Consider the following 27,604-nt stretch of genomic DNA (forward strand, 5'->3'; position numbering starts at 1 on the left):
CTAGGAGATTGTGTTTTAAAGGTCTGCATGTCAGTGTTGCCTCCATTATTCTAACTGTAAATAGAAAAATTAGTCCATGTGGCACTCAATACCTTCAGGGTCACTTTACTTATCTTCCTTTACTGCCACAGCTGCACTGGTGCTACATCAGGTGACCTCCTTGGTTAACTGCTGCATACAGCTACATAAATCAGGCCACTATACCCTCTATTCAGATCCTGCCTTAGCCACCCTAAGCTCCTGATAATGCAGTGCTCCTAAATTGGCCTGTAACATGCATAGCAGTCGACACTTCCCTTTTCTCATTACTGTAGTTTCTCAGGATTCTGTAGTTTATCATCTTCTCTGTTCCCATGGCACAGACATAAACAAACTTTGGTGCAGGTTATTTATTATACATAGAAGGGAAAAGGGTAATGGATCTGATAAACCACATGTGTGTATAACCTAACCGGTTTACATATACTATATGCAGGTACTTTTCCTGACCCTAGTGGGCTCACAATCTAAAGTTTGTACCTGGGGCAGTGGAGAGTTAAGAGACTTGCCCAGGGTCACAAGGAGCTGCAGTGGGAATCAAACCTGGTTCTCTTTTTAGTCCACTGCACTAACCATTAGGCTATTCCACCACTCCTGAAGGGAATGAGGCAAATTTCAAAGAGCACATCTGGACAATGAGCACTACAGCATGTATTCTTAGGCCCCGATTTCCTTGTTCTATCTTAGTTTACAAATTGCTTATTACATGAAGCTTCTTGATCAGGTAATAAGAGCCCTACAGTCGGCCCTTATTCTTAAAGGAATAACTTCCAAACAAAACTGGATGTAGTTGGACACATGCTTTAATAGGATGGCCAGAAACCTACTTTGTATTAGTAGAAACATATAAAAACCTAAGGTGCAAGCAGAATGAACACATATGAGGAAGCAGTTTCCAAAGGACAGGAACCAGAATTAGGCAAAACCACAAGGATCCAATGGCTTTTCTTCAAACACTTAGCAGGCAACGAATGTTAACCTTGTACAGTATGATGAGGAAGCGGCAGCAAAAGGCCAGAGAACTGTTCCCACCTTTACGCCATGTAAATACTGTAGACCAGTGGTTCTCAACCAGTGTCCCCCCCCCAAGAGATGGGAGGTGTGTCATAAAAAATGTGGTGTAGACGGTAAGCCTATGTTTCCTTTACAACCATCAGTGTCTGCAAGCTGAGAAGCCCAACAATCTTGAGAGTCAGGTTCTTGAAAATCCTTGTAACTGGTCCCTATTTTTGCTTCCTTACGACCCCCCAATAATAACTGCTGCATCCAGCCCCAGCTGAACATGTTGCAGGTCTGCTGTCCATAGGTTTTGTTTGCTATATAGTTTCAGAGTAGCATATTTGCAGATTTTTGTGTTGCTTCCCAGTATCTGGCAGTGGAGGGATTTTGTGCTGCTATTGCTGGGCTCACACCAGAATTTGAATACATTTGTTTTGTTGCATGACAAATGAGAAATCTGGGACTGCAGTGTTGCATATAGCTTTTTGTTATGGGGTGAGCAAATTCATACTAAACTTATAATTAAAAATTAAATATTTAGACATGCTTTGTTCGGCTGTGAATTTTAGTGTTCACGTGTGTCACATACAAGAACATTGTCTATTAGGTGTGTCACGACAGAACCACTGCTGTAGACAGACCCCTCCATGTTTGATTGCATACAGTTATTAGATGTCCCCTGTGAAATGAGGAAGCAGTTGAGGAGGCTGAGCTGCATCTTACTGACCACGTCAGTGAAATTGCAAAAAGAATGAGGTTTCAGTTCAGAAAAAGATATGTTCCAGTTTATTTTATTTTGAAGCTGAAAATACCAAGCAACCAATGATTACTGTTTAAGGCAACTGTGCATCTTCCCTTTGGAAATTTGATCTTTGCTCATCTCTCTCTTCCCCCACCCCCAAGGGCTGTCCAAATATTCAGGAGGTAGGGTACACCTAGACAGAATGGAAGAGTTTGGCAAAAATCCTTTCACACCTTCCCAGGATCCTCCTTCAGGGTCACAGTCCTGTTGAACACGATCTGTGGAAGCATGAAGAAGAGTCAGACAGCAGGAAGTGGTTGAAAAAACCTGAGTGCAGACAAAGCTTTAATCTGCAAGGGGAAGGTGACCTCATCTGTACAAGAGATTCACTAATGGCATAAATAGTATTCAATTGTGACCGAAGCTATCCCAGCTCCACTTCTCATCAGCTGATCGGTGCCCTCACAGTGTAGGCTGGTGCCAATCAGCAGTGGATTTATACCCAGTCTACTTTATGCTCCAAAGGTGTGACTGGGGAGGGCAGGCCTTACTCTGGTTATTGGTAAATTCTCTCCTGGTCTGCAAAGAGCTGGGAACTGGCACATACACCTAGACTCTGCATCAGCTGTCACCACCCATACATCTATTGATATCTTTTGTAGACAAGGTGATGTAGAAAAGCCACCTGCTCCTGCCATTCCAGCCCGCCTAATCCAGGCCCTCTGCTCCAGCCAGCTTACTCCAGTCTGCCTGATACAGCCTGTTTCAGCCACCTGCTCCTGCCATTCCAGCCCGCCTAATCCAGGCCCTCTGCTCCAGCCAGTTTACTCCAGTCCGCCAAATACAGCCTGTTCCAGCCCGCCTAATCCAGGCCCTCTGCTCCAGCCAGCTTACTCCAGTCTGCCTGATACAGCCTGTTACAGTCCGTCTGCTTCAGCTTGTCCCAGCCTACTCTAGTCTGCTTCAGCTTGTCCCAGCCTACTCCAGTCTGCTTCAGCTTGTCCCAGCCTACTCCAGTCTGCTTCAGCTTGTCCCAGCCTACTCCAGTCTGTCTGCATCAGCTTGTCCTAGTCCGCCAACTCCTGCTTCAAACCACTCCAGCCTGCCTCTCAACCTGACTACTAGCCAATCATTGACTTTCCACCAATCACCTGACTGTCTACCACCCACCTTGTAACCCGCCTGCCTCCCAGCCCATCTTCCTAACAGCTCATCACTCTCCTGCCCGACTGCTTACCCTCACCTGCCTGTTTCCCAGCCCACCTACCTTCCCTTTGAACACCTCAGTCACTACCCATGGCCCCATTCACATCCTATTCCTTGCCCTGTCCCTCCCTAATCTTTTCCTCCTCTCACCGCTGTCTTCCACACGATCTCACTACCCATCCCTATCCTCTTCCGCCCTCCCCTACCTACCCCTGTCCCCCACCACCTCACCATCCCTACTGTCTTCCTCCTCCTTCCTAGCTCTCAACCTTCAACACCTCCTTCCTGCCATGAACCCTTCCCCTTTCCTCCTAAGCACATCCCGTCTTCGCCGCCTTCGTCGCCCTTCCTCACCCACCCTTCTCCGCACTCTCTTGCTCCTTCTCCTGCTATCCGCGGGTGACATCAATCCCAACCCAGGTCCCCCACACCTGTCCTCATCCTCATCTCATCTATGCAAACGATCCCGCGATATCTCCAATCTCATCCCTATTCCCCTCCTCCCCCCTTTTCTCGTGTGCCCTATGGAACGCCCACTCAATCTGCAACAAACTTCCCTTCACCCACGATCTCTTCATCTCCCATTCCCTTCATCTGCTCGCCCTAACTGAAACCTGGCTCACCCCGGACAACTCTGCCTCAATCGCAGCCCTATGCCACGGTGGTTATCTTTTCTCCCACTTGCCCCGCCCAGTCGGCCGCGGTGGCGGCGTCGGACTACTACTTTCGCCCGCCTGCAGCTTCCAACCCCTCCACCTACCTCAGTCTCACAGTTTCTCATCCTTTGAAGTTCACTCCATCCGTCTATTCCACCCACTGCCACTCAGAGTTGCAGTCATTTACCGCCCCCCTGAGAAATCCCTCCCTTCCTTCCTTACCGACTTCGATGCCTGGCTCTCCGTCTTTCTTGAGCCCTCATCCCCATCCCTCATTCTCGGTGACTTCAACATCCACACTGACAACCCTTCCGATTCGTATGTTTCTCAGTTCCTCACTCTTACCTCCTCCTTCAACCTCCAACTGAGCCCCACCACCCCTACTCACAAATCTGGCCACTGTCTTGATCTCGTCCTCTCTTCTACTTGCTCACCCTCCACTTTCTGCGTTTCACCTCTTCCTCTCTCCGACCACCACCTTATCACATTCACACTTCAGCACCCTCCCCCTCAATCTCGCCCAACACTAACTACTACGTCCAGAAATCTCCAGGCTGTTGACCCCCCCACCTTATCCTCTACTATCTCTGATCTCCTCCCTTCCATCTTGTCCTTCACATCCGTGGACAAAGCTGTCTCCACTTACAATGCCACTCTTTCCTCTGCTCTTGACACCCTTGCACCGTCCACCTCCCGGCCCACAAGACGTACCAATCCCCAGCCCTGGCTGACCCCTTGCACCCGATACCTCCGCTCCTGCGCCCGTTCGGCTGAACGCCTCTGGAGGAAATCTCGCACCCTTACTGACTTCATTCACTTCAAATTCATGCTATCCTCCTTCCAATCCTCCCTATTCCTCGCTAAGCAGGACTACTATATCCAATTGACCAATTCCCTCAGCTCTAACCCTCGTCGTCTATTCGCCACTCTCAACTCCCTCCTCAAAGTGCCCTCTGCTCCCACCCCCCCTTCACTCTCTCCTCAATCTCTGGCCCACTACTTCCGTGACAAGGTCCAGAAGATCAACCTCGAATTCTCCACTACTCCCTCTCCTCTTCTTCAGCCTATATCTCACTCTGTCATCCAACCTACCCAGGCCTCCTTCTCCTCCTTTCCTGCTATCACCGAAGAGGAAATCACCCATCTCCTCTCCTCCTCGAAAGCCACCACTTGTTCCTCTGACCCCATCCCCACTAACCTACTCAACACCATCACTCCTACCATCACCCCCACCATCTGTCATATCCTTAACCTCTCTCTCTCCACTGCATGCTGTGGTCACTCCACTCCTCAAAAAACCATCACTTGACCCTACCTGTCCCTCCAACTACCGCCCCATTTCCCTCCTACCCTTCCTCTCCAAGATACTTGAACGCGCCGTTCACAGCCGCTGTATTGATTTTCTCTCCTCTCATGCCATCCTTGATCCGCTTCAATCCGGCTTTCGCCCCCTACACTCAACAGAAACAGCACTATCTAAAGTCTGCAATGACCTATTCCTCGCCAAATCCAAAGGTCACTACTCCATCCTCATCCTCCTCGACCTCTCCGCCGCCTTTGACACTGTCAATCACAACCTACTTCTTGACACACTGTCCTCCCTTGGGTTCCAGGGCTCTGTCCTCTCCTGGTTCTCCTCTTATCTCTCCCATCGTACCTTCAGAGTACACTCTCATGGTGCGTCCTCCTCCCCTATCCCGCTCTCTGTTGGAGTTCCTCAGGGATCTGTCCTTGGGCCCCTTCTTTTCTCAATCTACACCTCTTCCCTAGGCTCCCTGATTTCTTCTCATGGTTTCCACTATCATCTTTATGCCGACGACACCCAGCTCTAACTCTCCACACCACAAATCACTGCGGATACCCAGGCCAAAGTCTCGGCCTGCTTATCCGACATTGCTGCCTGGATGTCCAACCGCCACCTGAAACTGAATATGTCTAAGACTGAACTTATTGTTTTCCCACCCAAACCCACTTCCCCTCTCCCTTCACTCTCTATCTCAGTTGATAACACCCTCATCGTCCCCGTCTCATCTGCCCGCAACCTCGGTGTCATCTTCGACTCCTCCCTCTCCTTTTCTGCCCACATCCAGCAGATAGCCAAGACCTGTCGCTTCTTCCTCTATAACATTAGCAAAATTCGCCCCTTCCTCTCCGAGCACACCACCCGAACTCTCATCCACTCTCTCATTACCTCTCGCCTTGACTACTGCAACCTACTCCTGACCGGCCTCCCACGTAGCCACCTATCTCCCCTTCAATCCATCCAGAACTCTGCCGCACGTCTTATCTTCCGCCTTAACCGATATACTCATGTCACCCCTCTCCTCAAGTCACTTCACTGGCTCCCAATCGGATACCGCATACAGTTCAAGCTTCTCTTACTCACCTACAAATGCACTCGATCTGCGGCCCCTCCGTACCTCTCTACCCTCATCTCCCCTTACGTCCCTACCCGTAACCTCCGCTCTCAAGACAAATCCCTCCTTTCAGTACCCTTCTCCACCACCTCCAACTCCAGGCTCCGCCCCTTCTGTCTTGCCTCACCCCACGCCTGGAACAAACTCCCTGAGCCCATACGCCGTGCCCCCTCCCTACCCATCTTCAAATCAATGCTCAAAGCCCACCTCTTCAATATCGCCTTCGGCACCTAACCACTTCACCTCTTCTCAGGAAAACATATCTACCCCAACTTGACATTTCGTCCTTTAGATTGTAAGCTCTTCCGAGCAGGGACCGTCCTTAATTGTTAATTTGTACAGCGCTGCGTAACCCTAGTAGCGCTCTAGAAATGTTAAGTAGTAGTAGTAGTAGAAAAGTGTCTTTCCTGCTCAGATGTTCTTTAAAGCTGGCCCCTCTCATTCATAATGAGTTGTTATAATCTCAGTCTCATCTAAAAAAAAAAAAAAATCAGAACTGACCTTTTTCTCAGTGGTGTCAGGATCCACAGAAAAATATCCAAGTCTCTCAAACTGGAATTTGTCAAAACATTTTGCATTTTTTACTGACTGATCGACCATAGCATCTTCAATTACGTGCAGCGAGTCCTACATGAGAAAGGAAGAAAGGTCATATGTGAACAAAGTCCCAAAGAAAATACATTTTAAGTCTGGCCCTTGTACATACTACTACTAAGTACCTAAGTATTGCTATACTGGGACAGACCAAAGGTCCATCAAGGCCAGCATCCTGTTTCCAACAGTGGCCAATCCAGGTCACAAATTACTTGGTAAGATCCCCCAAAAATGTACAAAACATTTTATACTGCTTATCCCAGAAAGGAGAAATTAGATCTTACCTGCTAATTTGCTTTCCTTTAGTCCCTCCGGACCGGACCAGGATTGGACTGATGGGTTGTGCTCGCCTACCAGCAGGTGGAGACTGAGAAAAAACTCTGACTCTAGAGAGCCAATAGGAGCCCTGGCCATGTGACCTTAGCCTCAGTATTTGAATAACAAAGCAGGAAAGAAAGAAAGACCTTCTGTGCCGTATGGAATCCTAGCAGCCACAAAGCACTCGGCAATGCCAAGTATCAGAGCTCACCAGCAACTCTCACCAGAGAAGTGGTATGGCCCGATATGTATTACAGCTCACCAGCAACTCTCACTAGAGAAGTGGTATGGCTCACTTGTACTATAGCTCACCAGCAACTCTCACCAGAGAAGCAATATGGCTCACATGTAATATAGCTCACCAGCAACTCTCACCAGAGAAGCAATATGGCTCACATGTAATATAGCTCACCAGCAACTCTCCCCAGAGAAGTGGTATGGCTCACATATAATATAGCTCACCCGCAACTCTCACCAGAGAAGTGGTATGGCTCACTTGTCTTATAGCTCACCAGCAACTCTCACCAGAGAAGTGGTATGGCCCACTTAAGATTTTATATATATTCCATCAACTGAGCTTACCAGCAACTCTCACCAGAAAAGTGGTAAATCATATTTAAGGTTTTATAGATATTCCAGCAACTGAGCTCAGCCACAACTCTCACCAGAGAAGTGGTATGGCGTATTTAAGGTTTTATAGATAGATTCCAGCAATTGAGCTCACCAGCAACCACCAGAGAAGTGGTATAGACCACGTAAAGTTCTGTATATATATATAGTATTGTTCCACGAATCGTAAAGGAATGAATACACTTCCTACTGAATACACTTCCTACTTAATAAAAGAAGCTAAAGAGTAGAGAGAACATGGGAGGGGCCTGGTCCGGTCCGGAGGGACTAAAGGAAAGCAAATTAGCAGGTAAGATCTAATTTCTCCTTCCTTAGCGTCCCTCCGGACCGGACCAGGATTGGACTGATGGGAAGTACCAAAGCAGTAATCTGAAGGGAGGGACCTTATGAAAACTGCAGAGAAATGTTCATGCTGCATAGGCCACCTGGCGACAACTAACATGTAGTGTGTCCCAATGAGCAAAATAAAATGAAACTAGGACTAAGTTGCCAACTTACCAATGTGCACCGAGAGCACCAAAAATCGCCGTAGTAAGAATAGAGCCCGCTTCTGAAGTTGTGGAATATGTTGTAATACGCTGTGGAACTGCCCTCTCAGCGAGAAGAGAAATAGACATTCTCATTTCCTTGATCCTTCGCGATATAGCGGGTTAGAAACAATGAAAAACTTTTACGCCTACTGGCTAGAAGGACAAAACCAATAAGAAAAAAACGATTGGGAAAGGTGAAAACTTTAAACTACAGCAGACCGAAAAGAAGTTACCAACCATAGAAGTATTCCACACATAGATCTACTTGCTGCAATGGCTACTGGGAAACACTGCTTCAAGAGGAAAACTTTATAGAAAAAGTTATGGCTACTAGAAAACAGAACTTTAAGAGTCTGTTCACCTAGTTCACCTAGCTGGTGGACGAAGCGGGAGGTACAGGTGCAGGACTCCTTTAAGAAACCGCTTTGACAGTGGATGCTGCATAAGCGTGCGGTTGTCAACAGTATCATGCATCACTGATAGAGCTGCCAAATGAACTCTAATGGATGAGTAAGACAGACAAGATTTCGCAAGATGGAGAAGATATTCCAAAACATGCAAATGGATACTGTTTGTGGAATGAAGTGGCGAGAGGAGTACCACAGAGTGAACCGTCGCCACTTTGATTCATAGGACTTTAATGTAGATTTCTGTCTGGAAGCAATTAAAACTTGAAGTACTTCCTGCGAAAATATCAAAGATGTTGCAGACCCAGGAACCACGCCATAAGTTTGAGTGACTGGGGGTCCAGATGTAGAAGGGTGCCTTGGTTCTGCGTAAACACCTAGTGAGATGATGGAAGAAACGCATAAAGAAGGCTGAAAAACCCCTGCTGGACGTTGGCATCTGTCCCTGTCTCCGTCAAGACTGTTGCTGAACGGAAGAAGCAAGAAATGTTCGTGAGCCTGAAGGCAAAAAGAGATAGCCCTGAAGTGTCGCAGTGAGGAAGTAAGGCTGAAAAAATGAGAGTCCATTCACCTAATGCAGGGTGACACAACTAGAAAAAATGAGTACAAACTCAAGAGTATACTCTTAACTCCTCCTTGGCGGATGACATAACCCATTGCCATGGCAAGGACCAACATAGCTCTCTCCGCCTTGTTTGTCAGTAGGGAAAACAAAATTCACCCGAAGGTAAAACGAATTGCTGAGGTCCCCCAGAAAAAAAAAAAATATATACAAAAAAGCTTCTGCCAAAAAGTGTACTGCACGAAGCATCCCAATGACAGAACTAAGGTTCTTGAGATAACTAAATGACACTTAAATAGCGCGATTGATGACCCTGAGATTCGCAATAGGATGAAGGAAAATTCCTTCTTGGGCATTAGAAAGTAAAATTGCATTCTGCAGAATAGAGCGAGGAAATGGCCGAAGGCCCAAGGTCACCAAGAAAAATATAAACTGGGATGTTTGCAGAGGAGACAAAAGACTGTGCGCCAACTTGACTAAACAAAGAGAAAATCAGAGATATCTGATGAGAGATCAAATGAGAGATCAAATGAGAGGCCTGGCTACAATCACCACCCAACCTAGAGACTGTAAGAAATGCAACACCCGGTGCGTGACCTGAGAACTCTGCTGATAAGACTTTCTCCAATTAGGCAGTCGTCTAGGTAAGAATGAAATGACCCTAAGAGCGCAATGAACATCCTCTTAGATCTATAAAAGAACGGAAGAGAGAGTACTGCTGAAAATGACCGGTTAATGCATAAGCAAAAAACTAGCCATTCTCTGGATCCTGAGGAGAAGAGGAAGGGTGACCAAGGACATCAGTTAAATAGGGCTACAAACTCGAACCCTATCTCTATGGCGTTCCATAGTTGGGTAAGTTCTGAATATAGAAAGTTCTGAATATAGGAGTCCACCAGCTATGGTAGTACGCTCCGGACAGAAAAAAATTGTCCCAGTATGAACGTCTGATTCACCGGCCTGTAATTTCTTGGATCTCCCTAATCCACATACCACTAATCCACGCACCACGGTCATGCGTCCTCCCTCACTGAGATGTAGATTGTAAGCTCCTTTGAGCAGGGAACGTCCTTCTTTGTTAATTTGTACAGCGCTGCGTAACCCTAGTAGCGCTCTAGAAATGTTAAGTAGTAGTAGTAGTACCAGACTCACACCCAATAGATATGAATGTTGAGCTTGTTTCAGGTTAAAACACCGAACCTAGGCCCAGGGTCCCCGGTGTTCCTAGTGGTGAACAGCCATGGCAAATATTGTATGCATTAGTTTGCAGAATTACTGCAAAGCCTTGCTTTTGGAGCAGAGATTTCTGTTCGATACTCTCGTGAGAGGTTTTTTTTTTTGTTTGTTTTTTTTCTTTAATGCTGTTCTGGCTGTAGAAAGGTGGACATTTGAGCTTCCCCAGAATGGCAAAACTTATGTACCTATGCCCATTAGATATGAATGCTGGACTTGATGGACTTTAGGCCTTACCCAGCATAACCATACTTATGTACCTATGGTATAAATACACAGGAAGTGAGTGAATCCCCTTCCAATTGAAAGAACACTCTGGAGTGAAGGCGCATAGAATGAAAATGAAAAAGGACAAACTTGGAAATTACCTGTAACGAAAAAAGTGAAGTTGTGCCACAGCCACTTGGTGAAGGCAGTGCAGACAAGACTGTATCTGAATTCAAGAAAGCTTGATATAACATCAGGTCTCTAAGGAAGAGGAACAGATAGCAGATGGTATGTATAGGCATACTGGACCAAACCAGGATGTTTATAATTTGCCAATGCTGAACTGATAGAGTAGAGACAAACACGAGTAGATGGTTTGAGGACCGTCCACTATCTTTAAATGAAAGGATGACTTTATCCTCTAAGTGACCATATGTCCTGTAAAAACCAGAAGAAAGCTAAAATGAAATATGAGAGGCTTCAAGGCAGTTGGAAAAGAAGGGAAGACATGAATAAAGCATGCCTGCTAAGGCAGCTGAGTGACCGGGAGCTTGGTAGACAGGACTGTCCCTCAGAGAATATGAAAGAGCTGATATATCCCCATGGCATCTGAACAATATACTGTATGCTTCTAGAGAAGGCTTCTTAAAGTCGGAAAAAGAAAACACTGTATAACACTACAGCCATTGAGAGTGTCTGTTAAGTTCTTAAAACACTATATTACATCATAGGCATGGAGTAAAATGCTTGAAAGGAACTAAGATATTATGGTCAGAATTGCAAAGTACCAATCAATTGACTCTTAGACAATGTAGTCCTATTCACCAGGGAATGAGAAAGACAGAAATTTACTCTATGCCTATAGAAAAAGTTTCTAAAGTTCTTAAAACACTGTATAATACTACAGCTATTGAGAAAAATGCTTGAAATGAATTATGATATTATGATAAGATGTAGATTTTCCACCAGGCAATGAAAATGACTGAGCACCAGAAAAAAACTAGTGTTAACAGCCCCGTGATACATAGAAATTTAAAAGAAGAAAAGCTTGTTATATATTCATATATGAAAGGAGCCCCCTTTCAACCAAATATTGCCTGCTGATGTGAAGAGCATTTTAGAATACGCCGTTCAGCACATACAAAAGTGTACACATCTTGGAGCCGAACTGCTCTATGAACTGCAGCCTTACCTTCAGCAGAGAGATCCCCGACTGATAAGATGGAGGGAGAAACAAAATGGCCGCCGTTCGCTCCACTGGCCCTGTGGCGATCGTCGACAGCGCGCCCGACACCTCCGAACAAGCGGAGCCCAGTGGAACGGCGAAGAAACAACAGCCGGCGAAAAAGGCCCTGAAAAAAACTGGAGGCAGCACCGGACCCGAAGAAACCTTGAAGGGAGAGCAAAATTTACACATTCCGGCTGCGTGAACTGCGCGACGCTGACCGACAGCAGCTGTTTGAACTTTTAAGCCATATCGGAAAAAACAGGTGGCCGCGCTTACGCGGTTCGCACCTTTCTTTTTTTTTTTTTTCATTTGTTTAAACTGCCGCCACCAAAACGCAAGAAAATGGAGGAAATTAAATCTGACGAGAAAAATCGCTGTTTAAAGTCACAGATACTGAATTATTTTCTTGTTTGTTTTTTTTTTTTTATAACCCCTCAATCATAATAAAACACTGGAGCTGCCTGCTCGTTAGAAGTCTGGGGAAAGAAAGGCTGCTTCTTTGAATTTCCTTTTATTTAATTTAATTCTTTTAAAGCAGCTGCCTGTTAAAAGTGGCTGCCTCTCCCAAAGACGGTACACCTTTCCAGAGAAAGGGACGGCCCTTCCCTGCTAAGCCAGGGAGATGGGGAGGAAGGGGGGTGGACTCGAGACACCCGAGTTTAACACCCCCGAGGCTGTCAAAGAAAGAAGAGAAAGGAAACCCTGTCAAGCCTCTAAATAAGATTCCAGGCACAGAAGAATTATCACAAATATCTGTAATATCTAAAGAGAAAAGGAGAGAGACTAATGGGCTCACTTCCTACCTGCTGAGAGACTGAGAAAATACTGAGGCTAAGGTCACATGGCCAGGGCTCCTATTGGCTCTCTAGAGTCAGAGTTTTTTCTCAGTCTCCACCTGCTGGTAGGCGAGCACAACCCATCAGTCCAATCCTGGTCCGGTCCGGAGGGACGCTAAGGAATAGTGGATTTTCCCCAAGTCCATTTAATAGTGGTCTATGGATTTTTCCCTTAGGAAGCCGTCCAAACCTTTTTAAAACTCTGCTAAGCTAACTGCCTTTACCACATTCTCTGGCAACAAATTCCAGAGTTTAATAACCTGATAAAGAATAAAGTCTTCCACAGGGCCAGAGTATTAGTCTGCAACAGCTGAAATGATAGGTGCCAATCTTTTTCTTTTGGGGGGGGGGGGGGGTTGTGGTCTGATAAAAAGAACTATGAAAAGTAACTTAATATATCACCATTCAACCACTATTAGGAATCATTTAGGCCAGGGGTCCCACAACTGACTGGGGTTGTGGCCTTTTAAAGACCACAACAGGGAGCTCCTAGTTTAAGGAAACAGAACTATTACCACAGTGTAGTATAACTAGTAGCACAGTCAGTGTTGGCAGGACAACTTATCCACCTAGTCACCTGGTTGTCCTCAAATATACAGCTCTAACTCAGCATATCTCCCAGAGATTAGCCATACAAGCTTGACTAGCTGCAGATCACCACTTCTAATTAAAGTTATTTTTTGAACTTCTCCCTTTTTGTTTTTCTTCCAGGCCAATAACCATCTAAGTTTCCATACTTAAACCAGCACCCCAGCCTCCCAGTTTATTTTATGTTTTTTTTTACTTCTCTTCACCCCTGTTCTCACCACTCCCTTCAGCATCAGTCCAAGGCAAGCAAAGTCCTTCACAGTAGGAATGGACTTACATATGGTTTTTGTTTTAATTGTGGCGTTTTTACCTTCCATTTGAGATCTGTATAGTTCTATTAATACTCACAGGATTCAAATCACTTAGAAATCCACCAGGCACATCTGACGGATCCTCTGGGTTTTTATGCATGAACCTGTAATGACAATATTACTTTTAGAACTGAGTGCTTTGCATCAAGTAAAATTGCTTGCAGTCACTATCCAGCAATTCCAAAGCAGCAGCCGTGACAGATTGTGTGCAAGAGATGCAGCATGCCCGCTTGTATAAAGAAAGGAGTCCATATAGGCAGGAATTTCACCCATTCTTGTCCAAGCTGTCCTTAGTGGTCCCTGGCTGCCCCAGTCCTCATTTCCAACATGTCAGCATTGCAAGTGGAGCTTCATCAGTGTATGCAGTAAATATCAGCTAAATTAGGTTTGAGCAACACAAGGCCTAAAAGCAAACCACATTCCATAAATTCTATTCTGACTCCCAAAATACAGATACATTACACACGTGGGATCTCTTAGGGAAAGGAGGAGATAGCGGTTGCTGTGGATGGGCAGACTGGATGAGCCATTTGGTTCTTATCTGCTGTCATATTTCTCTGTTTCTACTATTCATCCACCTCACGTAAATTTCCATGTGAGGAAACTCTGTGGAACAAGCAGTGTTGGATGGTACCTCATAAATAAGGATCATTAGGAATTTGGTCTGCTCACATCCCTTCCTTTTGCAGATACACAGACCCTAGCTGAGCTCTACCATTGCCCTCACTTTTATTTTTTTTAAACACACAAGTAAAGATCCTCTGTACTTAACTCAAGCTTTCATGAATTCTTTTACTTACTGTTTTGTTAAGTATCACTTCCACTGGGAGGCCATTGTTTGTCTACATCAGTATGAGCAAAATGTTTTGGGATGTGCTTCAAAGTCCACTCCTCTGAAGCTCTCATTCTGGAAAACATTTTCCTCTGAAAAGTATCTGAACATCTCATGTTCTCTCTCTCTCCTGTCCCAACATAGTACAAAGACTGTTGCTAAAAAGGCAAATCACTTATATTGCCCCCGAGACGATGTGTTCCGTCAAAACAGTTGAATTGTCTAGGAACATTAGAAGGTCTCATCTCCCTTTAAAGCTTCAGATGTTAAACTTTCACACAAGAAACACACTGTGCATGAGATTTATTGCTGAGTTAGGCTCACAATTGATGCAAATTGTCAAGTCCCAAATGGAGAGAAAAAAGAAAAAAAGGTCTGCTCCCCTCCCCACGTGGTACCATCAAAAGCTATTGAGCCAAAAAAAAAAAAAGTATTCTAACAGTTTGAAGATATTAACAGCGAGGATTGCAAGTTCAGATTAATAATAACTTGAGACCGTGGCAGAGGATTGTTTTTATCACCCAGTGAAAAAAAGTCCTTATTGGATGATGTATTTGTATGACTACTTGGATGATTAAAGGACGCGTGGGGCATAATCGAACTGGGCGCCCGTTTTGCTGAGGACGTCCCCGCGAAGCGGCGGAAAACCCGTATTATCGAAACAAGATGGGCGTCCATCTTTCGTTTCGATAATACGATGGGGGGACACCCAAATCTCAACATTTAGGTCGACCTTAGAGACGGTCGTCCCCGGTTTTCAGCGATAATGGAAACCGAGGACGCCTATCTCAGAAATGACCAAATCCAAGCCATTTGGTCGTGGGAGGAGCCAGCATTCGTAGTGCACTGGTCCCCCTCACATGCCAGGACACCAACCGGGCACCCTAGGAGGCACAGCAGTGGACTTCACAAATTGCTCCCAGGTGCATAGCTCCCTTACCTTGGGTACTGAGCCCCCCAAAACACTCCCCACAACTGTACACTACCACCATAGCCCTAAGGGGTGAAGGGGGACACCTACATGTGAGTACAGTGGGTTTTTGGTGGGTTTTGGAGGGCTCGCTGTTTTCTCCACAAACGTAACAGGTAGGTGGGGTATGGGCCTGGGTCGCCTGTCTGAAGTGCACTGTAGTACCAACTAAAACTGCTCCAGGGACCTGCATACTGCTGTCATGGACCTAGGTATGACATTAGAGGCTGGCAAAAAATACTTTTAAAGTTTTTTTTTTTAGGGTGGGAGGGGGTTAGTTACCACTGGGGGAGTAAGGGGAGGTCATCCCCGATTTCCTCTGGTGGTCATCTGATCAGTTCGGGCACCTTTTGAGGCTTGGTCGCAAGAAAAAAATGGACCAAGTAAAGTCGGCCAAGTGCTCGTCAGGGACACCCTTATTTTTTCCATTATCGGCTGAGGACACCCATGTGTTAAGCACGCCCCAGTCCTGCCTTCACTATGCTTCCGACACTGTCCCGGGAACTTTGGTCGTCCCCGCGCGGAAAGTAGTTGAGGATGCCCAAAATCGGCTTTCAATTATGCCGATTTGGGTGATCCTGGGAGAAGGACGCCCTTCTCTTTTGAAAATAAGCCTGATAGTGAACCTTCTAAGAAATACAGGAATGTGATTGGACTATAATGGACTGTTTTATATTGAATTGGGAAAAGAATGTGTGAATGTTAGAGGATCTTGGTGTATGTTTTATGAAACATCTATTTGCATGTCTTTTTGATATATAATAAAAATTAAATGTTAGTATGATATGCTATATGTTGATTATAAATTAGTATTATATGAATAATTTTTGGGTAAACTTTCTATTTTTATAATTATTACTATTCGAGCAAGTTATGAAAAAAAATCTGTTGATTCCTATTTTTAAGTATTGACCATCAAAAGCTACACATATCAACTGAAAACACAAATTTCAAAGTGCAGCGAGTCTATACGTATAGTCTGAATTCTCACTATCTCCAAAATACCAGTAATAAATTGTTTTCATACATAATATAATAATGTTGGATCCAGAGTATCAGCATTCAGCCCTTATATAGCCTGGTAGCAACTGGGCGAGCTTTAAAATAGTCATCAATGCACATTATCAAAACATTTCTCAAAGTTGAAATAGAATTAAAGCTTGCCTAATTGCTACCAAGCTATATAAGGGCTGAATGCTGATATTCTGATGGATACAACAATATTAAATAAAATTATATAGGTATGAAAACGATTACTGATATTTTGGAGATGAGAATGCAGACTAACAGTGAAAATGTGCCATTCCTCCATATACTGGACATACATTTGTCGGTAAAGGTTAAGGAGGGTGTGGTAGCAGAATAACTAAAACTAAACTACTTGGTACAGCATAATAGTCTGAAGGAGTCTCAGTCGGGTTTTAGAAGTGGGTATAGCTCAGAGACTCCGTTCCTTTTATCTTGCTGCACCTCACGCCTGGAATAAACTTCCAGAGCCTGTACGTCTAGCTCCCTCTTTGGCCGTTTTCAAGTCCAAACTTACAGCCCACCTCTTCACCACTGCTTCTGACTCCTAACCACTGCTCACTTGCCCTATCCTTTTATCCTCACCTCTTTATTCTCCTACCCTTAATTGTTCTGTCTCATGTCTTATCTAGATTGTAAGCTCTTTGAGCAGGGACTGTCTCTTTGTGTATGGTGTGCAGCGCTGCGTATGCCTTGTAGCGCTATAGAAATGATAAGTAGTAGAGACAGTATCAGCGACATTACTTGCAGAGGTTAGACAGGAAATTAGAATCGGAAAGAAGATTCTTTTAATGCAGTTTGATATGTGTAGTGCTTTTTATATAGCGCTAGCATATCAAACTGCATTAAAAGAACCATGATGTTTTGTCTATTCTGCAAAGTAGATCTTACAAGGTGAAAAGGTGAAATTAGATCTTACCTGCTAATTTTCTTTCCTCTAGACCCTCCAGACCGGTCAAGACGCATGGGTTATGTCCTCCTACCAGCAGAGGGAGACTGAGAAACACTGAGCTTTTGAATACTGTATATATAACCTGTGCAGTACATCCACTAGCCAGTATAACCCTGACAAAGCAGAGAAAACCAAAACACCAACTAGAACTAACAACCCCGTACGTGGTCACTGTCAACTGGACACTTTCTTCATATCTTTCATTGTGCCCTTTGAATTGTGTGTGCTTCCACAGGTGGACTAACAAACACGGTCACACCTGACCAGACTTATACAAACAAAGTCTGAAACCATAGAAACCACACTCAACAGCTGCCAAGATAGAACAACAGACAAACCGACCTCCTGGCCTACAGTACAGACAGGGCGGGCCTTGACCGGTCTGGAGGGTCTAGAGGAAAGAAAATTAGCAGGTAAGATCTAATTTCACCTTCCTCCACGACCCTCCAGACCGGTCAAGACGCATGGGACGTACCCAAGCAGTAAGATCCTAAGGGCGGGATCCGCGTAGGCCAGAGGTCAACACTGCAGCCCCAAAACCTGCCTCATCCTTGGCATGCACATCAATCCTGTAATGTTTAACAAAGGAATGCAATGACGACCAAACCGCCGCTCGACAAATATCTAACGGAGGAATCATACTACTCTCCGCCCAGGAGGTTGCCATTCCCCTGGTAGAATGAGCCGAAAATTCCTTAGGGACCACGCGGCCCTTCAGCAAATACGCCGAAGCAATGGACTCCTTCAACCATCTAGCTATCGTAGCTTTGGAAGCTGCCGCGCCCTTTCTTGCACCACCATGGAGAACGAACAAACGATCAGAAAGCCTATAGTGTTGAGTTCTGGAGACGTAACAGCGCAAGACTCTACGCACATCCAACTTGGCCAGTCGACGCTGCTCCGCATCCCCCGCCAAGTCACCCAACACTGGCAAAGAAATCACTTGATTCACATGAAACTCTGAAACCACCTTGGGCACAAAGGACGGCACCGGGCGCAACGAAACCTTCTCCTTAGAAAAAACCAAAAAGGGCTCTCTACACGACAAAGCCTGAAGTTCTGACACTCGACGAGCTGAAGTAATAGCCACCAAGAACACCGTCTTTAGGGACAGATCCTTATCTGAAACAGAAACCAAGGGCTCAAACGGTGGCCTCACCAAAGCCTCCAAAACGAGATTCAAATCCCACGGAGGCACCATCCGCCGCCGGGGCGGGCGCAGTAACTTAACACCCTTTAAAAATCGAACCACATCAGGACTAGAAGCTAACGACTTTCCCTGGAGCTTCCCACGGAAACACGACAAAGCCGCTACCTGCACCTTCAAAGAAGACAAGGCCAAACCCCTGTCCATACCATCCTGTAAAAACTCCAAGACATCTGTCACCGACGCCCGAAAGGGAAGAACCTGCCTACCTGTACACCAATGCTCAAAGACTCTCCAGACCCGGATATACGCCAGTGAAGTGGACTGCCTACGCGAACTCAACATTGTATCAATCACTCTGTACGAAAAACCTTTCTTCCTTAACCTGTGCCTCTCAAGAGCCAGGCCGTAAGCGAGAACCGATCCGGATCTGGCATAACTATCGGTCCCTGACACAACACCCCTGAATCTGACAACGGCAGAGGATCCGCTATCGCCAACCGCACCAGATCTCCATACCACGGCCGACGTGGCCAATTCGGGGCTAACAAGATCACTTGTCCGGGGTGCCGAGCGATGCGCTGAATCACCCGACCGACCAACGGCCACGGGGGAAACACATACAGTAACTCCTGCGGCCACGGCATTAGAAGCGCATCTATGCCTTCCGCTCGAGGATCCCTCCGACGACTGAAAAACCTCTGAACCTGAGTATTGCGGGCCGTTGCCATCAGATCCATCACGGGAAGTCCCCAGACCGCTACAATGCGACTGAACACCGACCGATGAAGCGACCACTCTCCGGGGTCTAGAGCATGCCTGCTTAGGTAATCTGCCTCCACGTTGTCTACTCCAGCCACATGCGCCGCGGAGAGCGCCAGCAGATGGACCTCCGCCCATTGACACAACAGCGCCGCCTCCTCCGCGACCGCCTGACTCTTTGTGCCCCCCTGACGGTTGACATAAGCCACGGCGGTGGCGTTGTCGCAAAACACCCTGACTGCTTTCTGCATCAGCACACTCTGAAACGCCTGAAGCGCTAGTCGAATGGCCCAGGTTTCCAGACGATTGATGGACCACTGAGCTTCTACCTGAGACCAGCGTCCTTGAGCTACCTGACCGAGACAATGAGCTCCCCAGCCGTGAAGACTGGCGTCTGTGACAAGAACCACCCACTGCGGAGCCTCCAACGGCATTCCCTTTTCCAGATTGCCTGGATCTAGCCACCACTGGAGACTGAGGCGTGGGGCTACCGGCAGCTGAAGGCGGACATCCAACTCCTGCGACAGGGGCGCCCATCGACGAAGAAGAGCTGACTGCAACTGCCGCATATGCGCCCGAGCCCACGGAACTACCTCTATGGTGGCTGCCATCAACCCCAGGACTTGCAGATACTCCCGGGCCGTCGGAGCCGCCTCCGACAGAAATAGACGAATCTGACCCTGCAACTTGCGAATCCGGGGGCCTGGCAGGAAGACCCGACCGTTCCTGGTATCGAATAGAACCCCCAGGTACTCCAGCGATTGCGACGGCACCAGGTGACTCTTGCCAAAGTTCACTACCCAGCCCAGAGACTGAAGAAACTGCACCACTCGAGCCGTAGACACCTCGCTCTCCGACTGGGACTTGGCCCGAATCAACCAATCGTCCAGGTACGGGTGCACCAGAATCCCCTGCTTCCGCAAGGCTGCCGCCACTACCACCATGATCTTGGAAAAGGTTCGAGGAGCCGTTGCTAACCCGAAAGGCAGAGCACAAAACTGAAAATGCTTTCCCAAAACCGCAAAGCGCAGAAATCGCTGATGAGCGGCCCGAATGGGGATGTGTAGATAAGCCTCCGTCAGATCCAAGGACGTGAGAAACTCCCCCTCCTGCACCGCGACAATGACCGACCTCAATGTCTCCATGCGAAAAGAGGGGACTCTGAGAGCCGCATTGACTGCCTTCAGATCTAAGATAGGCCGAAAGGCGTCCTCCTTCTTTGGGACTACAAAATAAATTGAATAGCAGCCCAAGTGGCGTTGAGCGGCGGGAACAGGTACCACCGCCCCCAGACTGATCAGACGAGCCAGAGTGTCTCGCACTGCTGCCCGCTTGAGCCTTGAATGACAAGGGGACTCCAGAAACCTTTCGGGAGGCGAGCCGTCGAACTCCAGAGCGTACCCGTCTCGCACCACTTCGAGGACCCACTGATCCGATGTGATTTGGGCCCAGTCCTGGTAAAACAGACTCAGCCGAGCCCCTACCCGAACCAGAGCCTGGGCCCGCACACCTTCATTGCGAATTACGCCCCGAAACCTGTCCTCCCGCGGAAAAATCGCGCCCTCCGCACCGATTCCCCCGAAAGGACTGAGTTCGCTGGAAGAACCGACCTCTAAAGGGCCCACTAGTCCTCCCGGGCCTATACCGGCGAGCCTCCTTAAACCTGCCTCGGGAGGAAGTACCCCTGGACGCCCCTTTTGGACGAAAATCCGGAAGCCGAGGGGCCTTGGCATCGCTGAGTCCACGCACCAACTTATCCAAATCCTCCCCAAAAAGCATGGACCCCTTAAAAGGAAGCGAACAAAGCTTAGCTTTGGAGGCCGCGTCAGCGACCCAACCTCGCAACCACAGTGCCCTACGTGCCCCCACCAGCATAGCCATATTCTTGGCCGAAGCACGGAGCAAATCATAAAGCGCATCAGACAAAAAGGACGATCCCATTTCCAATTTGGCTAATTCCTGTACCCTGGAGGTCCCAACCTCCACCGAATCATCCAGCAGTTTCTCGGCCCATCGGAAACACGCCCGCGCAACTAGCCCCCCACAAATCGAGGCTTGCAGGGCCAGGGCCGACAGATCAAAACTCCGCTTGAGGAAGGACTCAAGCCTCCTATCCTGGGGATCCCGGAGAGCAGTCCCCCCGTCCACCGGTATAGCCGTGGCTTTTGTAACTGCTGTCACCACTGCATCCACTGTGGGAGCCTTAAAGGCATCTCTATCTTCCTGTGGGAGCGGGTACAGTCTCGACATAGCTTTAGACACTTTACAGGGAGAATCCGGCGAATGCCACTCTTGAAACACCATATCCCGGATGTCCTTATTCATGGGAAAGGACCTAGCCTGCCGCTGAATCCCCTTAACCAAGGGATCCACCTGTCTAGCCTCCCCCAAAACTGCCTCTGGCTGATCAAACTTGAGGGTGGAAGAAATCTGCTCAATAAGCTCCGCAAGCTCCTCCCTGTGAAAAATCCGCACTACAGAGGGATCCTCCCCCGGGACCCCCAACTCCGGATCCTGAGGCCCCTCAAGCCCCTCAGGGTCCCCAATATCACTGAAAACACCTTCGGATCCTACAGGGGAGAACCCCTCCTCGTCATCCCACTCAAACCGAGGCCTCTTCGCCAGCGCCGCACTAGCCCCCTCCCCTAAAGATGGGGGACCAGCCTTCCAGGCTTGAAAAAGGGTCCAAACAAAATCCGGAGGAAAACCAACGCCTCCTGTACCCTCAGGCACCCCCTTCGGCGCCGACCCGGGAGCAGCAGGGCCAAAAACCGCTGATTCCGCGGGATGCGCGGAATCCAAAATGGCGGCCATTCCCGCCAAAACTAAATTTGTTGAAACCGTCCCTGCCGGTGCTCCTGCTGTCCCCGATGCCCCCGAACTAGCTGGGGCCTCCGCCACCAACCCCGGGGGTGCCGCCATCGGCGAGGCCTGCTTTGGTTCGCCGCACAAACGGCACTGGCCTCCCGGCGCTTCTATGCCTCGGCGCGAGCACGCGCGACAGCGGAGAAGTTTGCCTGCCATGCCCTCGAAGCACACCACCCGCTGTGCTGAGCGGCGCACACGCTGTCTCTCACAGCTTCCCCCCAACAAAGAATCGCTCTGCTCTCTTTCGCTAGCGATAGGAAACGAACCTGCCGTCCGTTCCTATCTACATAAAGCCTCAGACGGCTCTTAAAGAGATATCACCCAATTTCTCTCTTTTTCTTTCTTTCTGTCTGGCAGCTGAAAAGTGGGGGGCTCTCAAGGCTACAATCATAGAAAGCAGCCGAGGCACAACGCTGCCAGCATCTCCAAGGAGAGCAGCACAGGGGGAGGGACCTGAACACAGGTGTAACACCCCAGGGGGAAAAACTGGGCCCCACCGGACCCAGGGCCCCGAAGCACTTTTTTTTTTTTTTTTTTTTTTTACCACGTACAGGAGTAGTCCAAACTAATAACTTAGGCAATAAGAGAGGAAACTCCTCAACTGAATAATCAAACTACCTCACCAGACTATTGAAGACTGCACAGGCTGTCCATCTACCTCTGCTGAGACTGAGAAAATACTGGCTAGTGGATGTACTGCACAGGTTATATATACAGTATTCAAAAGCTCAGTGTTTCTCAGTCTCCCTCTGCTGGTAGGAGGACATAACCCATGCGTCTTGACCGGTCTGGAGGGTCGTGGAGGAATGGAGTATTATCTCCTACATTGAACCCTGGCTGTGGAATCCCCCAGGGCTCCTCTATATCACCAATATTGTTTAACTTTATGAAGGTGTCTTTGGGAAGGAAACTTTCTAACTGCAGCTATCATTCATTGATCCATGCTGCCGATATAACTATGTTCATTCCATTTGCAGTAGAGATTTCAGATATAACTCCTAATCTGAAGTTGGGCCTCAATGTTTTAAATTGAAGCAGAATAAGGAAAAAAAAAAAAAAAGAACAAAAGTTTCTGTTCTTTAGTAGTTCTTTGGACATGGCTAGCATTAAGGACTTATGCATTGATGGAATTAATTTTCCCCACAGAGGCCACTCAAACTTCTGGGAGTTATTTTTGAAAGATGTCTTACATTTGAACCTCAGATACAGGTAATGGCAGCTATTATGGAAATTGAGACACACCAGATCTAAATTGCACTTCTGATGCTTTCAGAATGATTGCACAAATGATGGTACTAGCACATGTCAGTTACTGTAACCATCTACTTGGGCTGTAAAGAGATCATCAAAGAAAATTCAGACACAGAGGGCTTTGCCTTGCTTGATGCAATTGCACTGGCTGCTGGCATAACCATATGCAAGCTATGGTGAAATTAGGTCTTACCTGCTAATTTTCTTTCCTCTAGACCCTCCAGACCTATGCACGCCTACCAGCAGAGGGAGACTGAGAACACTAAAACTTAAACCAGTATAAGCTAGCAGCCAACCCCCAAGCAGCCAGTAAATCCTTAAAGCAGAAAACAAATGAAACCAATAAACAATTACAACCCCGAAAGATCAAAGAACCCTGTACTCAGAAACAAAAAACATGAAACACGTGCTTCAACTTACCGAACACCACAGCGCTCTCTGAAATGCAGAGGAAATATATGTATAACAAGACTTGAAATTTAGATACCTTTAGGCCATAGCAACATAGACCATAAGAACACCAGAACTCTGCCAATCATACTCACCACAAAGAAACAAGTACACAGCGGGAGGGTTCTTGACAGGTCTGGAGGGTCTAGAGGAAAGAAAATTAGCTGGTAAGACCTAATTTCACCTTCCTCAGCTACCCTCCAGACCGATCAAGACGCTTGGGAAATACCAAAGCAGTACAACTCCTAAGGGCGGGAACCTTGCATCCCAGAAGTCAACACTGCCGCACCAAAACTGGCATCCTCCCTAGCCTGCACATCCAGTCTATAATGTTTCACAAACGAATGCAACGAGGACCAGACCGCCGCCCTGCAAATATCTTGAGGCGGAACCAGACCACTCTCCGCCCAGGAGGAAGCTACTCCCCTGGTCGAATGCGCCTTCAGTTGGTCAGGCACTCTACGTCCCTTGATCAAATATGCCGAGGAAACCGCCTCCTTCAACCATCTGGAAATAGTTGCCTTAGAAGCTGCAGCTCTCTTCTTTGGACAGCCGCACAACACAAACAACCTATCTGAAGACCAAAACTCCCGAGTCCTGGATAAATAAACCCTCAAGACTCGCCGAACATCCAGCTTGGCTAAACGGCGCTGAGACGCATCTCCTAACTTATCTCCCAGCACTGGCAAAGAAATGTCCTGATTTACGTGGAAAGACGACACTACCTTGGGTAAAAACGATGGAACAGGCTTCAAAGAGACCTTTTTCTTCGAGAAAGCCAGGAAAGGCGCACGACAAGACAAAGCCTGCAACTCCGAAACTCACCGCGCCGAAGTAATAGCCACCAAAAACACCGGCTTCAAAGTAAGATCTTTAAGAGTACTCGACCCCAAAGGCTCAAAGGGAGGCCCTACCAAGACTTCCAACACCAAGTTCAAATCCCACAGTGGTACAACCGGCCGCCGAGGAGGACGAATCAGCTTTACAGCACGTAAAAACCGAACCACATCCGGGGAAGACGCCAAGGAGACTCCCCGTATCCTTCCCTGAAAACAGGACAGAGCCGCAATCTGCACCTTCAAAGAGGAAAGAGCAAGACCTCTGTCTACACCATCCTGTAAAAACTCTAACACCTCTGGAATGGAAGCGGTCCAAGGCGAACAAGAACGATCGTTACACCAACCTTCAAAGATCCGCCACACCCTAACATAAACAAAGGACGTGGAACGTTTACGGGACTGCAACATAGTATCAATCACCTTAGTTGAAAAACCTTTCTTCAGCCTGTCCCTTTCAAAAGCCAGGCCGTAAGCGAGAACGGAGACGGGTCTGGCATCACGATCGGACCTTGCACCAACACCAACTCCGCCAGCGCGAGCGGCCCGCCTATAGCCAGACGTACTAGATCGGCAAACCAAGGCCGATGAGGCCAATTTGGAGCCACAAGAATTACTGTCCCGGCGTACCGCTCTATTCTTTGAACTATCCATCCTATCAAGGGCCAAGGAGGAAACACGTACAACAGCTGGTGAGGGGGCCACGCGAGCACCAAAGCATCGATCCCCTCGCACCTCGGATCTCGCCGCCGGCTGAAAAACCTGGGTACTTGAGCATTGTCTGACGAGGCCATGAGATCTATCAACGGCAGACCCCACTCCTTCACTAGGCGACGGAACAATGGACGATGTAGCGACAACTCTCCTGGATCCAACGTGTGCCTGCTCAGAAAATCCGCACTGATGCTGTCTACTCCGGCTACATGACTTACCGAGAGACTCTGAAGATGAAGTTCTGCCCAATGCATTAACTCCGCCGTCTCCTCTGACACCTCTCGACTCTTGGTACCCCCGATGATTTACTTACGCCACCGCCGTGGCATTGTCGGACCACAAGACCTCCTCCTCCGACCAGCGACCCTGAGCTACCTCTCAGAGACAATGCGCCCCCCAACCTGCTAGACTGGCATCCGTCTTTAGCACTGTCCACTCCGGAGGATCCAAGGGCATGCCTTTTTCCAGATTCGGCGTGTGAAGCCACCATCGCAGGCTGAGACGAACCGGATCCAGCAAGCGCAGTCTTTTCTCCAAGCTCTGAGTCTGAGGAGACCACCGCTCCAACAGTGCCGCCTGCAGCTGCCTCATGTGAGCCCTGGCCCAGGGCACTACCTCTATCGATGCCGCCATGAGTCCCAAAATCTGAAGGTAAAAGTGAGCAGACTGGAACCGTTTGGCACAAAACTGGCGAATCAATAACTGCATCTTGGCAATTCCAACTGCCGGTAAAAACACCCGGCCCTTTGCCGTATCGAAGCGAACCCCCAGACATTCCAGGGACTGAGTCGGTTCCAGGTGACTCTTGACCAAGTTCACCACCCAGCCAAGCGACTCCAAGAAAGCTACCACCTTCGCCGTTGCATCCACACTCTCCTGAAGGGACTTGGCACGAATGAGCCAATCGTCGAGATACGGGTGTACCAACACTCCTGGTTTCCTCAAAGCCGCCGCCATGACCACCATAACCTTGGAAAAGGTACAAGGCGCCGTAGCCAGACCAAACGGCAGCGCACAGAATTGAAAATGCTGTCCCAGAACCGCAAAAAGGAGAAACCGATGATGCGCCGTCCGAATGGGAATATGAAGATAGGCTTCTGACAGATCCAAAGATGTGAGAAACTCCCCCTTCTGCACCGCTACTATGACCGAGCGCAACGTTTCCATGCGAAAGGAGGGAACTTTCAAAGCCTCGTTGACCCTTTTGAGATCTAGAATAGGCCGAGAGGAACCTTCCTTTTTGGGGAGCACAAAATAAATCAAACAACAACCTGTCCCCCTTTCTGAAACCGGCACGAGAACGACCACCCCCAGATCTATCAGCCGACGAAGCGTCTGCCGAATCGCCCTGGCCTTGACCCGAGCGGCACGGAGAGACGAGGAAAAAATCTGGAAGGAAAGTCTCGAATTCTAGCGCGTACCCGTCTTGCACCACCTTGAGTACCCACTGATCTGACGTGATATGGGTCCACCTCTGATAGAATTGACTCAAACGAGCCCCTACCCTTACCCAGAGGCTGGACCCGCACACCTTCATTGTGAAGCACGCCCGGAGGACAGACCTCCCCCCGGCGCGTCTCGGCCTCCTCGTCGACCTCCGCGAAAGGGCTGAGTACGCTGAAAAAAAAAAATCGACCTCTAGGTGCAACACTAAACCTACCTGGCCTATAGCGCCGAGTATCTTTGAAACGTGCACGCCCTGCCATACCTTGACCCCCTGCTTTGAGGCGCAACTCCGGCAAGCGCGGCATTTTGGCCTCACCAAGACCACGAACCAACTTATCCAATTCTTCTCCAAACAGCAAGGTCCCCTTGAAGGGGAGAGAACATAACTTGGACTTACGACGCTGCATCCGCCGTCCAACCACGAAGCCAAAGAGCCCGAAGAGCTCCAACCGCCAATGCCATATTCTTAGCAGAAGCTCTCAGCAGATCATAACTAGAATCTGCCAAAAAGGAAGAGCCCATCTCTAACTTGGCTAGCTCTTGCACCAAGGAAGCTCTATCTAAAGCCGGGCCATCCAAAAGACTTTCAGCCCAACGGAAACACGCCCTGGCTACTAGGCCCCCGCACAGAGTGGCCTGAAGTGACAATGCCGAGAGATCAAAATTGCGCCAAATGAAAGACTCTAACCTCCTATCCTGCGGATCTCTGAGAGCAGCCCCCCCCCCCCATCAACCGCGGTCACCACCGCATCCGCTGTCGGCGACTTAAAGGCGTCCTTATCCCCTTGTGGAATAGGGTACAGTCTCGCCATAGCTCTGCTCACCCTACAAGGAGAGTCTGGGGAGG

At 48.0% G+C, this 27,604-nt stretch overlaps 1 protein-coding gene across 1 annotated transcript in view; it reads right to left on the minus strand.

Moving 5' to 3' along the window:
- Nucleotides 1-824: 824 nt before the first annotated feature.
- Nucleotides 825-27,604, minus strand: part of QARS1 (glutaminyl-tRNA synthetase 1) — a 95,202-nt gene continuing 68,422 nt past the window's right edge. The window contains 3 exon segments of the mRNA XM_030208105.1: nucleotides 825-2,058; nucleotides 6,561-6,686; nucleotides 13,541-13,607. Of these exon segments, the coding sequence (XP_030063965.1) occupies nucleotides 2,008-2,058; nucleotides 6,561-6,686; nucleotides 13,541-13,607 (244 nt within the window). The 3' untranslated portion in view covers nucleotides 825-2,007.

This window comes from Microcaecilia unicolor, chromosome 6, assembly GCF_901765095.1.
Source record: "Microcaecilia unicolor chromosome 6, aMicUni1.1, whole genome shotgun sequence".
Lineage (NCBI taxonomy): Eukaryota > Metazoa > Chordata > Amphibia > Gymnophiona > Siphonopidae > Microcaecilia > Microcaecilia unicolor.